This window comes from Scomber scombrus, chromosome 10, assembly GCF_963691925.1.
Source record: "Scomber scombrus chromosome 10, fScoSco1.1, whole genome shotgun sequence".
NCBI classification, from domain to species: Eukaryota; Metazoa; Chordata; class Actinopteri; order Scombriformes; family Scombridae; genus Scomber; species Scomber scombrus.
Genome location: NC_084979.1, coordinates 24,934,915 through 24,949,834, shown reverse-complemented (window position 1 = coordinate 24,949,834; position 14,920 = coordinate 24,934,915). Strand labels below are relative to the sequence as shown.

Here is a 14,920-nt window from a genome sequence, read left to right as displayed (position 1 = left end):
CGGAGCAGAGAAAAAGTAATTAAAGAGTTAATTACTTAATCAAAGCATGTTAATATCATCCCATAAAATATGATATTAAAAAAAACAAAGACATTAAATCATGTGACGTTGCCTCCATTCATAAAACCAGAGTGACTTCAGGATGTGGACTTTATTTTAATTCAAAGCAGCACGAGGGCGAACAATATTCAACATTTTGGGCAAATGACCAAACAGATAAAAGGCATGAGGCAAAATGCCCCCAATTTATGACAGCACGACTGTTCAATTAAATAGATTATAGTTGAATTACTTTAAACTCTGCAGGGCAACAGAGGATGCTGTTGTCCCCACTAAACATAACTCAAGTCCTCCACAAGATGGCAGCTTCATACCTGTGATCAATTAACTCTGAAGTTAAAGATTGATTTAAAAATACATTAAATATATGTTATTTTATATGGTAAATACCTTAAACCTCTTTAATCAGAACCACATTCAAAGTGACACAAAGGAGTGAATATCGTTTTTCCAGGATCTGTTGAAGCCTAGAGAGCAAACAGTGTTTAGTTTAATTTGCAATTAAGCTGCTGATGTAAATATGTAATAACTACATACACAGAATATGTGTAAACGGTGTGTTTAATTGATTGTCAGATTTCTAAAAGAGAAAGTGGAAATGTGGTAGCAACACCAACTCAAGATGTATTGAAAGAAATGTCGGTTGTAAATCCATTTTGGGAAATAGGAAACATCTCCATTATGGCAGTATAATTATGTTATTTATATTATATTTTATTTTGTGATGTGTAACCTTGACCTACGCCACCTAAATTAATTTGATAACTATAAAATGATCAAAACTGTGTAAATGTGTAGTTTAAGTTATACAGATGGTTTATAAAGATGACAAATTAAGGGGAGGGAAAAACACATTGCGGAACTTTTTTTGTTTTTGTCAAGGGTCAATTAAGGAGTTTTATTTTGCAAATGAAGACCGGAAATCATGATTCAGTTGCGTGGCAGTGACCGTGCGGGTGATTGCGTGCCCTCATCTGTACGTGCATCATGGCAAAGTTTCAGTCCTCTGGATGGAGAGCACCCGGCCGGATCTCTCAAGTGAGCTCAAAGCTGCGGACTTTTTAAAAACTTTTAACACATTTTTAACACTTTTATGAAAAGAAAACTCCATCATGATCGCCTCAAACTGAAGAGGGTGAACTTATATTTTTCACCTCTAACATAAAAAGAAGTTGTGGGCAAAAGTTGGGATGAACAGAGACGGAGACAAGAGCGTAAAGTATGGGCTCCGGAACCAAAAACTACCCAGGACGCAGCAGCAGAGCGCCGTCCAAAAGAAGAAGAAAGACCCATCGTCTAAAGATGCTCAAGGTGTCTTTTATTCAAAGGAGGCGCAGTCAGGTCAGTGCGACCCCGGGAAGGAGGTGAAAACACCGGGGATGCAGGGGAGGCGTCCCGGGAAAGCCTCATCAAGTGTCCCCGCAGAGTGCCAGAGGAAACTGTCCGATGCCAGCAACGCTTCAGAGGACCTGAGCAAAGACTCCGGCTGCCTGTCTGGGAAACTCTCCTCCTCAGACAGCAGCTCAGAAATATCCGATTGCCCCTCCGACGGCAACAAGCAGGACTGTCCGAGCAGCGACAATGAATTAAGCTGGACAGACGGGAAAGCTTATGTGAACCCGGACAGGGAGGAGAAGGACGACGGTGAACCGTGCGTAAAAGCAGCGCCAGATCCGTGCGCTCTCCCCACAGATGCTCCAGGTGGGGGTCCCAGTTTGTTCAACTCTTCAGGGGCTTTTATTGATCTTATGATGGGAGAAACAACCGAGGACCTCGTGAGGGAAGTGGAAGATCTGAGATCAGAGAACGAGTATTTAAAAGTAAGTACTCATTTACTTCAGATTGAATTTAGTTTAATTCAATTTCTTTAATTTGATTTGCAATTTTAATTATTTTTGCATGACCTCCGGGTTGGTTTGCATCTACATTTCCACATCTCTGTATGTTGGTTTGTTGTTATTTATGAGATCTATACTGAGTCCCAGTGAGAGGCTCAGACTGTGGACACCAGAGCCGATTGTCTGTAAATGCTCAACGTCAGTCTGCATTAGTGACTGCAGGACTAGTGAGGGGAAGCTAGCACGAGAATCAAGAATCAATCAATCAATCAAGAATTTATAGATTAAAATTATCTTTGACACCAGAGACATTTTCCATGTTACACTGGAAAGAAAACCACAGAGAAGTCATTGTAATTTTAAAAAAAACTGTATGAGACTGTAAATCAAAGTGTCTTTTCAAATTAATCTGTTAGTTGTCATTTAATTGAGCAATCATATAAATGCAGGGAGGGTGATGGAGACTATTTGCTTTTAAATGTTTTGTGTGCTTGCTTTACAGATACTGTAGTTTATACAGTCACTATATCACTTGAGCATCAGTGTTTTTACAGGAAGAAGAAGAAATTAGTTGGGAGTTCTTTGCTTCTTCTTCTTTATTGTTGCAGTAAATTAAAAATAAATAAATACATTCATAAGAAAAAGGTTTCTAGTGGAAAAGACTTGGCACAAATGGAATATAATATCCACAAGTATGTTTTAATTCATGTATAATCACCTAAAAATAAGAATCATTGTGTTTTTTATAGCTTTAAATGGGCTCTTTATATCTACATAGTGAGAAGGTCCTCTTCAACGGAGTCCGCCATGTTTCTACAGTAGCCCAGAACAGACAAACACTGACTCTATAGAGGACCTCTAACGTTTTTGCATGTTTTGTGACCACCGTAGGATCTCCTACATACTTGGAAGTGGAGGGGAGGGGTATTCATTTGGTTGCAATCTGCAACTTCACTGGTAGATGCCACTGAATCCTTCACACTGGTTCTTTAAATGAAGCCTGGAAGCTGTAATCATACCACTCTGAATTAAACCATCCATCAGCACTTTGATAACTTACTGACCTTTAATGGTATATGTTTGTCTCTATAATGTAAGTGAGGCTTTTAATTCTGCTACTCAGAGGGAATGTGAGTTTGAGTTACAATAATAGACAATAATTAAAAGCCCAAATGTCAACCTGCTGGTGATGCTAGTGGAAAAGTCGAGGTATCACTAAAGTCGGTGGGAGTCATCCTCTGGAGATCATGAATGTATATACAAAATTTACAGTCGATTCATTAAACAATTGGTGAGATATCTCAGTCTGAACCAAAGTGATCTGACTAAATCCAGTTTTGAACAATCTTTCTGCATTCCTGGCCTTAACATTTATGTGTTTGTCCCAGGATGAGGTGGAGGAGCTGCGCTGTGAGATGCTGGAGATGCGTGACATGTTCCAGGAGGAGGAGGTGTTCCAGCTGCAGGAGCTTCGGCTGCAGCTGGAGCAGGCCAACAAGTCCTGCCGCATCCTGCAGTACCGCCTCCGCAAGGCCGAGCGCCGCAGCATCCGAGTGGCTCAGACAGGACAGGTGGACGGGGAATTAGTCAGGACGCTGGAGCACGATATCAAGGTCAGAAGTCCCGTCATTCCTCCTCCCTCTATGTGGTCACACTCACTCATTCACTCACTCACTCAACCACCCAGAAAACAGTAAAAGTCCCTTCTCTGAAAATTGGCTTTTGACTGAGTCACTGCCATTCCCGTTGCCGACATCAAAGTGAACACTTGCTGTTTGTGCCACAAAGCTGTTTTTCATTGCAGCACACTAAACAGCGATTGCCTTTTTCATACACAGTGAGGGACTGTAATCAGTTGACAGCACACTGATTCCCGCACCACAAAAATTTCATTAGGTCTAAATGTCTTCATCATGCATCCTGTTTATATTTTTGTCGCACTGTAGTGTAATTATGTGGTGAGTTATCCTCCGTGAGTAGGAATCATAAAAGCACAGTAACCTTCATCAGAATCACAGCAGGTCAGTTTCTCAGTTGTTAAATGAGACTCTGTGGTGGCAGACGTACTCTGTTTCTTTGAATGTGCATGGTGTAGCATTCCCACCAGCCTCGCTAAACTCCCTCGCCCTCATCTCATCCATCCACTCATATGAATTCCTGTCACTAGCACTTTCCTTGTAAATTCTCTCAAGCTTAAGCCAAACCAACTGCAGCACTGACTCACAAAATATATTATGTTCATGAGGATAAAAAAAAGGGGGGGAGGCAAAAGAGATTTTCTTACAGCTCTTTTCACTGTGGGAGTAACCTGCTTTGTTGCTTATAGGTTGCAAAGAGTGTTTCCCTGCGGCTATACAACGAGCTGGAGGCGGTGCAGAAGAAGAACTCCCAGTTGGAGTGGGAAAACGAGGCGCTGCGCGAGAAGACGCAGGAGATGGAGGTGGCCAAGCAGGTCCTGCAGGCGGAGGTGGAGAAAGCAAGAGAGGTGGGACATTAAAGCAGTATATTTTAGATGAAGCGGGTCTCTATACATGGCCTAAATCTTGACAGAGCCGTAAGCTGCCACCGCCAAAACGCTCCATAAACATCTATCCCTCTCGTCAGGAATCCTCCTCTCCATTTCTGCCGTTGCCCCACACAGCTGCACCCATCCCAGCCAGTTGTCACCCTCATCCCTCTGTCACCCTGATGTCATATGACACATGACCCCCTGCAGATCAATGATATGAGAGGAGGGCACGGCCCGCAGCTGCCTGGTGCCTTGGTGGGGTGAAGTCGCCTGGTATGCTGAAGCCTGACCTCAAGGCACAGCTGACATCCTCAGCTGAGAGGGCAGAGAAGAGGGAGACAGGGTGCAAACGAGTGACAGATTACAAATATAGATTCCCCCCCCCCCCCCCCCCCCCCCCCCCCCCCTCTCTCTCTCTCTCTGCTTCTATTAAGCTCGGCTAAATCTGGATCAGTGTGTATTATGGCAGTCAAAAAGGCATAGTGACCTACAACCATCAATGAATGGTGGCTGCCACACCCTCACAGTGACTGAATTTCCAGTCCACCTTTTATTCTCGTGCGATAACGATCATGCACTCCAGAGACACGTGTTCAGTTTAATCCAGGATTCGGTGCTTTGGTATGAACTCAGTCTGGCTCACTCAGCTGAGACAGTTGCTAGTCCCTTTGATCCCAGCAGGGAAATCCACTTACATTACCTAATCTAGAAGCACAAAACACAGTCGGGATAGATGGGAAGGAGGAGGCTGAACATTTCAGACTCAACACTACAACTGGACTGTCTGAAACCCAGATTGTGGGACTTGAATGTCAACACAATGCTGTCAGGTCACAGCGAGCTGCACATTAAACAAAAAAATTGAGAATACAACACAGCTTAAAGAAGAAATGCTGACATTTATCTCCATCATGCATATTTTTATTAGTAATGTCACATTCAGGCCACATTGTATTGCACTCAGCCTCACTGACCTTGTATTGAAAAGGCTGTTATTCAGTGCTTATGTTCTCCACTTCTAGCCTGTAGAAGATGACTATTATTAACACTGCGACATCCTGTCTAGTGTCTCAGAGCGAGACAATACTGCCAGACAGACGCTTACATTCCTCTCATGCTCAGACTCAGAAATGAATTCACTAATGTAGGGGTGCACTCAGAGGTGAGAAAAAGCTTCAATGAAAGTAATTTGTAGTTTTTGTAGCACATCATGGACATCGCATCCATTGCATATAGATGTCTCTGAATGAAGCACAAAGACACTTTTTAATTTACATTTATTCAAAAGAATAGTCCGACTTCTTTTGCTTTATTTTCAAGAGTAACACGACGAAACTGATACGACCTTAATGTCTGTTTGTTTATTTTGAAGCTGGAGCCAGGGGCCGACCAGCTTAGTTTAGCATAATGACTGAAAACAGCTAGCCTGGCTCTGTCCAAAGGTAACACAATCCACCTGATAACACCTTTAAAGTCCACTAATTAACACTTTATATTTTGTTTATAATGGTAATTTGTAGGTGTTATGTGCCACATGGTCACAGCAAGACTCCAGGAAGGCACTGTGTCCGCATATAGTCCTCCAAATAGTCCTCCCCATAAAACTAAAAATTATAGTTTTTACTCTCCCGTTTTTGTACATTTTACACAAACATTTCTGTTAATTTTGTCGCCTTTGGACAGAGCAACGCTAACTGTTTCCCCGTTTCCAGTCCTTATGCTAAGCTAACTGGCTACTGACTACAAACAAAAATGAGCGTTGTATCAATTATCTCATCTAACTTTCGACCAGAAAGTAACTAAACTCGTTCCCGATGGTGTCAAACTCATCTGTGATCTATATTTGTATGCTGAAGAATCCCTTTTAGGGATGTTTCAGTGAGGTTTCTGTAGAGCTAAAGTTCTTCATATTGTTGTGTATATCACAGTTTTAAAAGGCTGATAAAGAAAGTGCAGTTGAACTGCCTAAATTTAAGAAATCGAGGCATCTAAAACCATTTTCATGTTTTTAAAAAAATGGCTCCTCAGTGGCAACTTGCTCAGTGGAATCCGTTTTTGGCTAAGATATTTTATTTATCACACTTTTGATCAAGCTCTCTTTTTTTGTTCCCCAGAGCTCTGTGAAGAGGAAAAGCTTCAGATCAACAGCCAGTAAGGCTGAGAGGAGGCTTTCTCAACAGATTGAGGTTTGATACATTCATTATTTATGTCTCTCTTCTTCAAATTTGGCAGCACACATGAGAAATTGCATATTGCAGTATACTCGTTCATCCTCCCCACCAGACTGATTTTCATTGTTGTGTGTTAAAGGATGACAGCGCTGATCTCAAGTGCCAACTCCACTTTGCCAAAGAGGAATTAGCCCTCATGTGCAAGAAGCTCACCAAGTTGGTATCAGAGAGTGAAGGCATGCACGAGCGGCTGGCCAAATACCACGCAGCCTACGGCGACGTAGACGCCACCCAATCACCTACGGGCAAACAAAACTCCGACCACGCCAGGGTGGCAGAAGTCAAAGTTCACTTGAAACTGGTCGAGGAGGAGGCGACGCTCCTAAGCCGGCGCATTGTAGAACTGGAGGTGGAGAACCGAGGACTGCGAGCAGAAATGAGTGACCTGAGAGAGAAAATAGGAGGAGGAGGAGGGGAAGAGGAAGAAGAAGAGAATAGGGATGTGTTGGAGGAAAGTATGTCACCTTCCACGCCAGTGAAGGACAGAAAGGGAAGGGAACAAAGTTTGAAGATGGATGAAGAAGCAGCTAAAGGTAAAAGCACAGAGGAGACATCTGTGCTTTGCAGCCAATCACAGGCTTGTCATATTACTCGTGAAGGTCCAGTAGGCGGTGAGTGGGACCCGTCAGACAGTCATGAGAGCGATAGCAACAAAAACCTTGACGGTGGACTCAAAGGAACCCTGAAAGACCACGAAGGTCTTCTCACTCTCAGAGATCATTCCTGCATTTTGATTTCAGCCATCCAGCTCCTGATGACACCACCTAAAAACGGCCATTGCTCATCTCCCTCATGTGCTATTAACTCTCCGACAGATGTGGACTCAAAGGGAAAAGCACAGGCGATTTTCCAACCGGGGCCTTTAAATGAGGCGTTAGAGCTTCTGCAGGCCATGCTGTTGGCTTTCATCGGGAGGGTGGAGACGCTTCTAACAGGAGAAGATTTAGGCAAACTCTCCCATCACGAGGAAGGACATGCCTGGGATACTTTCTCCTCTGTCTGTGGAGAAAGTGCAGATCATGATGTGGGTCAAGACTTACCGAGTAAGAAGGAGTGTGTTGAAGATCTCCGCACAACAGAGGTTAAAGAGAGAGCAAAACAAGTGGCGCAGCACCCTTCCCTCCAGTGGGACCCCAACCACAGCTGCAGGGACCCGAAGATGAAACTTTCCCTGCAGGTTCTGTGGATCCTTCACGAATGGTGTCAAGTTAAAGGAGCCGGCCTGAACGGAAAAGAGGTACAACTGAAGATAATAAGATAATTAAAAAAAAAAAAAAAAAATATGGATCAGACAGGCAATAAGGTAAATATCTGCTATGTCTTTTATTCAGGGTAGAGACAAAACCGTGTCTGTGTTGCGAGGGTTGTTGCAAAGCCTCGGCACAGAGCTTCGGGATGAGTGGATCACATTCGACAACGACGCCAAAGTCACACAGGACAAGGCAGCTGAGGTAAGGATGATGTTTACCCTTCAGGCATGTGTCTCCCCCGCTGTGCAATACAGCGGGAAGTCCTTCTGATGATCTGCCGCCCTGGCCACGCGCCCCCTGAACTCTCAGTTCAAGAGGCATCATGAAAAGACTCACGCCAGCCAGAGTATTTAGGCTAATCTCTTGTAGAGGCCAAAGCCAAACAGGACAGGCATGTTCAAATCTGCTGCATGATGAACGCACACTGGACTGATTCTCTTTGTCCAAACCTGGGGCGGTACATGCATGTTAACTATTCAAACGTACAGTTCCTTAATGAGTGTTTCCAGCTGTTTGATAATACAAATACCGATATTAATGCACTCCAGATAAGAAATGTAATCTAACATTTGAGTTGTTGGCACTGGACTGTTGGTGCTTTGCGCAGCATGAGTTAAGATCTGCTTTGCAAAAAAGAGATTTATTTCTTTAATGGTTGTTTTTCATCCTTACTCAACTGACTGAACTGTAATCCCTCCTTCTCTCAGATGCACATTTAGTAAAACAAGAATTTTGTAAAACAGGATTGACACACTAATGGCTTTGTGAAGCTGTACTTTGGCACAGTGGTTCTTGGAGCTAAATGCTAACAAGCAATGTTTGTCTTCCAGCTTAGGGTGTTAGCATTGTAGCATTTGCTAATTAGTGTCAAACACAAAGTACAGCTGAGGCAGATAAGAGTATTCTTTGTTTTGCAAGAATTTAGTCAAAACCCAAAGTTAGGGACAAGTTGAAATAATCATTTTTTATTTCTAGTTGTAGCAGGAAAGACAGCAGAGCAATGTAAAACAATACCAGCTCTGATTCAGTTCAGACACTGTTTTCCATCAGGTTTCCTGTCGTCTCACAGTGAGAAGAAAGAACAATAAAAAAGCATTAAAAACATGAAAAATTAGGAAAAAATAAATATGCACAGGCTAGACAAACATTTATCTGTATGTCACATATGGAATAAACAACATGCTTATTTTAGGAGTGATATGGATTGGCGATGGCTCTCAATGAAAAGTTTAGGCATCATCAAAGCTGTTATAATTGATCCTGAGGGGCTCGAGAATATTTGAACCAAATTTCATGGAAATCCTTTTAATCGTTGATGAGATATTTCAGTCTGGACCAAAGTGGTGGATAAATAGTAATGTTGCTATCATCAGCTCCACTTTACTAGTGGGGCTAAATCAGAAGTAACACGATTCACGTGTTCATAATCATTATTTGCTTGTTATTTTCTTTTTTCAGAGTGCTGTCTGCGGCATCTTTGATGACGATCGACAATCTGAAGTTGACAGGTTGGTGTTTTTTCTGCCACCATTCAAACTGAGGTCACTGAGATCATAACTCATTAATCACCTGCTGTGTTCACAGAATCTGCCGCTCAAAAGGAAAAAGACTGGGGCGACAGTTTCCTCCGCACAACTCCAAGGAGAAGAACTGGTGCTATCTGAATCAGGAGGCTGCCCAGCTGGACCGAGAGGACCCCGTTAAGACGTGGGACCATCAAATCATGCCGCTTAGCTTCCCTGATCTTAACTTTGAGCAGATTTTCATGGAGAGAAGCCACACTGCCCCGGAGAAATCTACTGTCCGCATCTACTACAGCCCCCCGTCGGCTCGCAGAGTCCAGCTGGCTCAGCTGAAGCAAAGCCCTGTCGCTGACACAGAATCTGTTGACACGTCCTCTCCCTGGTGCACGCCGCCGACCTCCTTTTCTCCTCTCTGTCTGGACTCATCTGCTAACCTGAGCGACGACATGAAGGAGATGACGGCCAGCTGGAGGCAGACAGTTCAAGGTAGTTCACAGGTGAAGAGAGGGAGAGTACTGGGCCGGTGGGTGGACGTGGCCTGCTCAGGGACTCAGACCCACACGAAGCCACAGATGGTGAGTGTTGGTCTGCAGACAGATGGGACACACGTACCTGTTAGTGTGAGAAACAGTCCTTCTCGGGTCCTGAACTCCTCCTTGGTCTCTGCCCGCACTCACCACATCTCCACCTCACTGGAAGGAGTGTCAGGCAGAATCGAGAGGACCAGATCCTCCACCTCCTCGCCTAAATTGTACCGAAGACACTCTGCGTCCGGTGTGTCTTCTGTCCCTTCATCCCCCAGTTTGAGCTCGTCATCATCTTCATCCACTTCAAGAGATCGAGCACTGTGGAACCTGTCCCGCCAAAACCAGTCTGGCCTCTCGTGGACCCGCCAAACTAGTCACAGAGTAGCTGCAGGACAGAACCACAGCTCTCTAAACAGTGAAATTTCAGGCCGGAGCACAAAGCCTCCCAGCAAATCTGCAGGCGCCAACCGTTACGGTTTAGTCTCAGAGTTCCTGCGCAGGGTGAGCGGCCGGACGGCAGAGAAACCGACACTGGTATCGGGGTCGGGGCAGAAGATGAAGAGCAATGTAAAGAGCCTAGAGCGGGTTCCAACAAGACCTCCGACCGCCCCACTGCAAAGGAACGACAGCGTGACCCGGATCGTCAACCAGAGGTTCATGAAGCAGAGAGAGGAGGCCAGTCGGGCCCAGAGAGAGGACAAGGGGAGCAGCCTGAACCACAGCGTGAGAAACAACGTGAGCACCATCACAGCAGAGGTGAGCATCATAAAAAACAATATATCTGTTACTGACGTTTCTGACTCCACAGGTTTATTATCGCGTTGAAGTTTTGTTTATCTGAAAAGTACTCAGATTACAATTCACCATTTATGTAAAGAAGTGGAGAAAATTACAGAAACACCAGTCGATAACAGTTTGATGAAGCACATAAAGCTTGTTTATGTTGAAACTAGGACTGCAATCCTCCTCTCATTATCCTCCTTTCATTATCAATTGATCTGTTGATTATTTTCTTTTTTAATCATCTTGTCTATATAAAGTTAGTAAATATTAGGAAATTGCCAATATAATTTACCATAGACAAAAGTTGACGTCGTCAAATGTCCTGTTTTGTCCAACCAACAGTAGATATTCAGTTTATCATCATATATGAAAAAAGAAAAGCATGATTATTTAATGATCAAAATAGATGCAGAAACATCTTCTGTACATTGAGTAATTGTTTCAGCTCTAGTTGAAACTACTGTATGTCACCTATAAGGCTGAAGCTATTGCTGTAAGGGGGAAAACTACTACTCCACCAGTGCAGGTTTCTTGTATTTAATGTATAAATTGTAATTTTTACAAGATTTACAGCTTTCCACATTTCATATTTTTTCTTCTTTTGTGATGGATGTAGCAACAATTCAAACAGTAAAAAGACAGCCATAAAAAATAAGCCCTTAGGTTGGATACCACTTAGTTGTATACATCAGCTTTAAAAGAGTTTTACAAAGATCTTATGTGGGAACACAGAAGCGAGATTGAGTTGAATCATCAGAAACTGAGCATGATCTCTGGTTCTGCAATGAAAAGTCAAATAAAGTCAATCAACAAAAAATAATCGACAACAGTTTTGATAAATGGTTAATCATTAAAGTTATTTATCAAGCAAAGTGCAGAACATTTCCTGGTTTTAGCTTTTCTCTGGTTTGTATGATTGAGTGTTTTTGGGGGGTTTTGGACTCACTGTCAGGCAAAAGAGGTAATTTGAAGATGTTACTTTGGGGTCTGGAAAACTGGGATAAAATGTTTCATTTTATAGACTTAATAGTTGCTCAATTACTCCAAAAAATAAGCTTGTTTAATACTTTATCATTAGAATTACCATTAGGTCTGTGACAGGCGCTCTAACAAACATTTTTCTTATTATTTTTCTTATTATTTTTATTAAAGTGAATCATTTCCTCCTCCTCTTATGATTGTCTCTGTCTCATCTATCCCTCTCCAACCAGGACGGAAACTACGACTGCAGCTCCAGCAGCACCCTGACCTTCTGCTTTGCTCGTCCGTCTCGCTCCACTCAGAGACAAACGTCAAACCAGAGCAAACTACAACGACACAGATACTCGCCTCCAGTGAGCGCGGCCGCAGACTCCAACCGTGACTGAACGGGAGGAGGAGGAAGAGGAGGAGGAGGAGGAGGAGGAGGAGGAGGAGGAGGAGGAGGAACGGCAGCTATACTGACACCACCGAACAGCTGAGAGCCACAGCAGCACCATTTAAGATGTAATCCTTAAACGTAAACCCTGCTTAACTTACAGGATGGTGAACTGGGTGAAATGGTAGACTATATATGGTATGTTTAGGAGAGTTTTATTTTCTTTTGGTGCACTTTTTTCCTTTTACTTAATCCTTATTTTAATTACTAGAAACTACAATCTTCAATGAAATGTTGGATATTCATTCATACTTAAACATTTTAAACAAAAAAAAAACCTTTGCACTTATATTGTGAATTCATTTTATATCATTGTTGTGATATTTTGTAGAGAATAACCTCATGTTTAATTGAATAAACTAAGATCTGACCTACAGACGTGCACTTTACTGTGATTTGTCTTGACACCTCCAACTCTTAAAATGTGTAGGTTTTATTTATGTTGTAGAAACTTGCACTAATCAGCTGTTTCACAATGGGCTTGCAGGCAATTGCGTCACATGTTAAAAAAAGATAAAGCAACTACTAAGTAGTTAATAAGATAAGGTTTACCCCTCGTGTCAGGGGCATGATCCCCCCCCCTCATCTCTCTGTTCTAAGTGTGTGACTTTCACTGTCACTGAAAACAAGACAGACAGCACGTTTGCAACTTTAAAACAAACCTGGATGTTAAAGTTTGAATCATTGTGTCAAACAGGAACTCAGATTTTCCTCGGAGCTCTCACATCTCGATCCCGAGCAGATCAGCTGACATACTTTGCCTCCTCTCGGTGCGACTGGCAGCTGGCCGGCTGTGGTCAAGGGCAGAGCGAATGTTGGGAGTCGCACAATCACACGGTGTCACATTTCTACTCGCCACACGTGTGCGTCCTCTACTGTTACACACATAAAGACACACAACAATGTGGGTTACTTCCCAGAGGAGTATCTCCAATTCACTATAACCCAGTTTCACAAGAGCAGTGGAAAGGTTGCAAAAACATGCAAAATGGGCCAATGCAGTAAACAAGTAAAGCTAGATTATGTGACAATGGTTCATGAATAATCCTTCTTCAGTCACATCTACTGTATTTTACAAATGGTCCAAAAAGCTGTAAACACAGATTTTACAATACATATTCAAATGAACACATGAGATTGTTGTTACAAATCTTTTTGTGGGTAAATATATTTCATTTTGTGCACTTTGCAGAGCATACTGTTTAGCCACAAAACCCCCAGATAAACTATTATGCCATTGTCCTTGTTAACAAAACAAACCCCCCAAATCCTCTATTAGCAGAGAGAGCGCAGTGGCAGAGGACTTGTTTAGTTGATTATGTGACTCTAGTCTACCTGACTCATTGTTCCTTTATCTGATTTAGGTTTGCGACTCCCATCATGGCTCCGAAATATCAGGAGCCTAACAGTGCTGTGTATTGATGAATCCAGGGCTCTGTCCGTGGTGCTGAAGCAGCCGACAGATTTGTAATTGATACACATTTTAATCTCAGTCTCGCCCTTGGATCTATGAAACGTATGCAACGAAAGACATTTTTCTTTTTCAAAGAAAAAGCATGGTGAATTCTGGATATAAAAAAGCAGATAAATCCTTTCAAACACCCCCAAAAAGGTGAATGGCAGCAGTTTGGCTAAATTAAAGTATCATCTAAAGTGGATCAGTTAATATATAGTTATAAGAGCATTATAAGGGTATTTTTTAGGAAGGAAACAGTCAGTGTACAGTTAAAGAATACTCTTACTTGCTTGATTACCACTTTCATGCATTGACTGTGTATAAATATTGATAGTATATTAAACGCTTATACAGTCTATGCTTTCATGCCAGTCTGATCAGCTAGAACCATCAGCTCAACTTAGTTTAGTGACTGAATATGGAGAAATTACAAGCCTGGTTCTGTCCAAATGTATAACATATGATATAAACCCACACTTCAGTTTTCAAACAAACAAGATATAACATGTTAATTTATGATATTGTTGTTTTTTGGTAGAGTTTTATAACCGTTGGACTGAGCAGGCTTGTTATTTATCCCTTACACTTAAAGGGGATCTTTAAATAACCAGTGTGAACAGGAGGAATGATGACAGCGATGAAAACCTCTTTCACTGTTCATGCGGTCACCTGACTGTTGTTTTAACCTCCTGCGACCCTGCATCCTCGTATGGGGACATTACGTTTTATGTGTTATACTTCATTCTGCTTAACTTTGACCTGTTGTTCTCGTTCATACTCACTTTTTTGTGCCACCTGGTGGTAAAACATTAATCACAGTACATTAATCAGTGCAAAAACCAGATGGCAGGCATCTTGGCCAAATCAATCAACAGCTGATCCAAAGACAAAAGTGGACCAGGCACAAAACGGTATCATATTTTATGATTGGAACTTGTTTATTTATGCTTAATAACGCTTATAGTTTGATATACTCAGGGTTGGGAAGGTTATCCCCTAGGTAATGTAACTATTTCAATTATTTGATCAAAGTAATTATTACATTTGATTACTTTTCTAATTTTCTAACCAATGTTTTCAGCTGTTAGGGTAAGTGTACCCATTAAGCACCAAAATCTACATGATTTATAAGGGAGATCATTTCTTATAAAGCAAGATTTATCTCTCATTTGGAAATGTATTCATTAGTTCATGTAGATTTTGGAATATGAGAATGAAGATATTTATGAAAAAAGTCATAAGTCTGGCGTGGGCTTAATTGGTACTGTGACACCATTTAGGCCCACATCATGATGTATCATTTATGTTTATGTTTAATATTTTAAA

At 42.1% G+C, this 14,920-nt stretch overlaps 1 protein-coding gene across 1 annotated transcript; it reads left to right on the top strand.

Moving 5' to 3' along the window:
• Window positions 1–3,298: 3,298 nt before the first annotated feature.
• LOC133987698 (protein SOGA1-like) lies at window positions 3,299–10,628 on the top strand (the record flags this gene model as incomplete). The annotated part of the gene is made up of 8 exons (XM_062427142.1): window positions 3,299–3,511; window positions 4,225–4,383; window positions 6,522–6,593; window positions 6,718–7,047; window positions 7,216–7,875; window positions 7,970–8,089; window positions 9,347–9,396; window positions 9,473–10,628. Coding segments are annotated over exons 1-8 (2,745 nt in total), but the record flags the coding sequence as incomplete, so codon positions are not given.
• Between the last annotated feature and the right edge of the window lie 4,292 nt (window positions 10,629–14,920).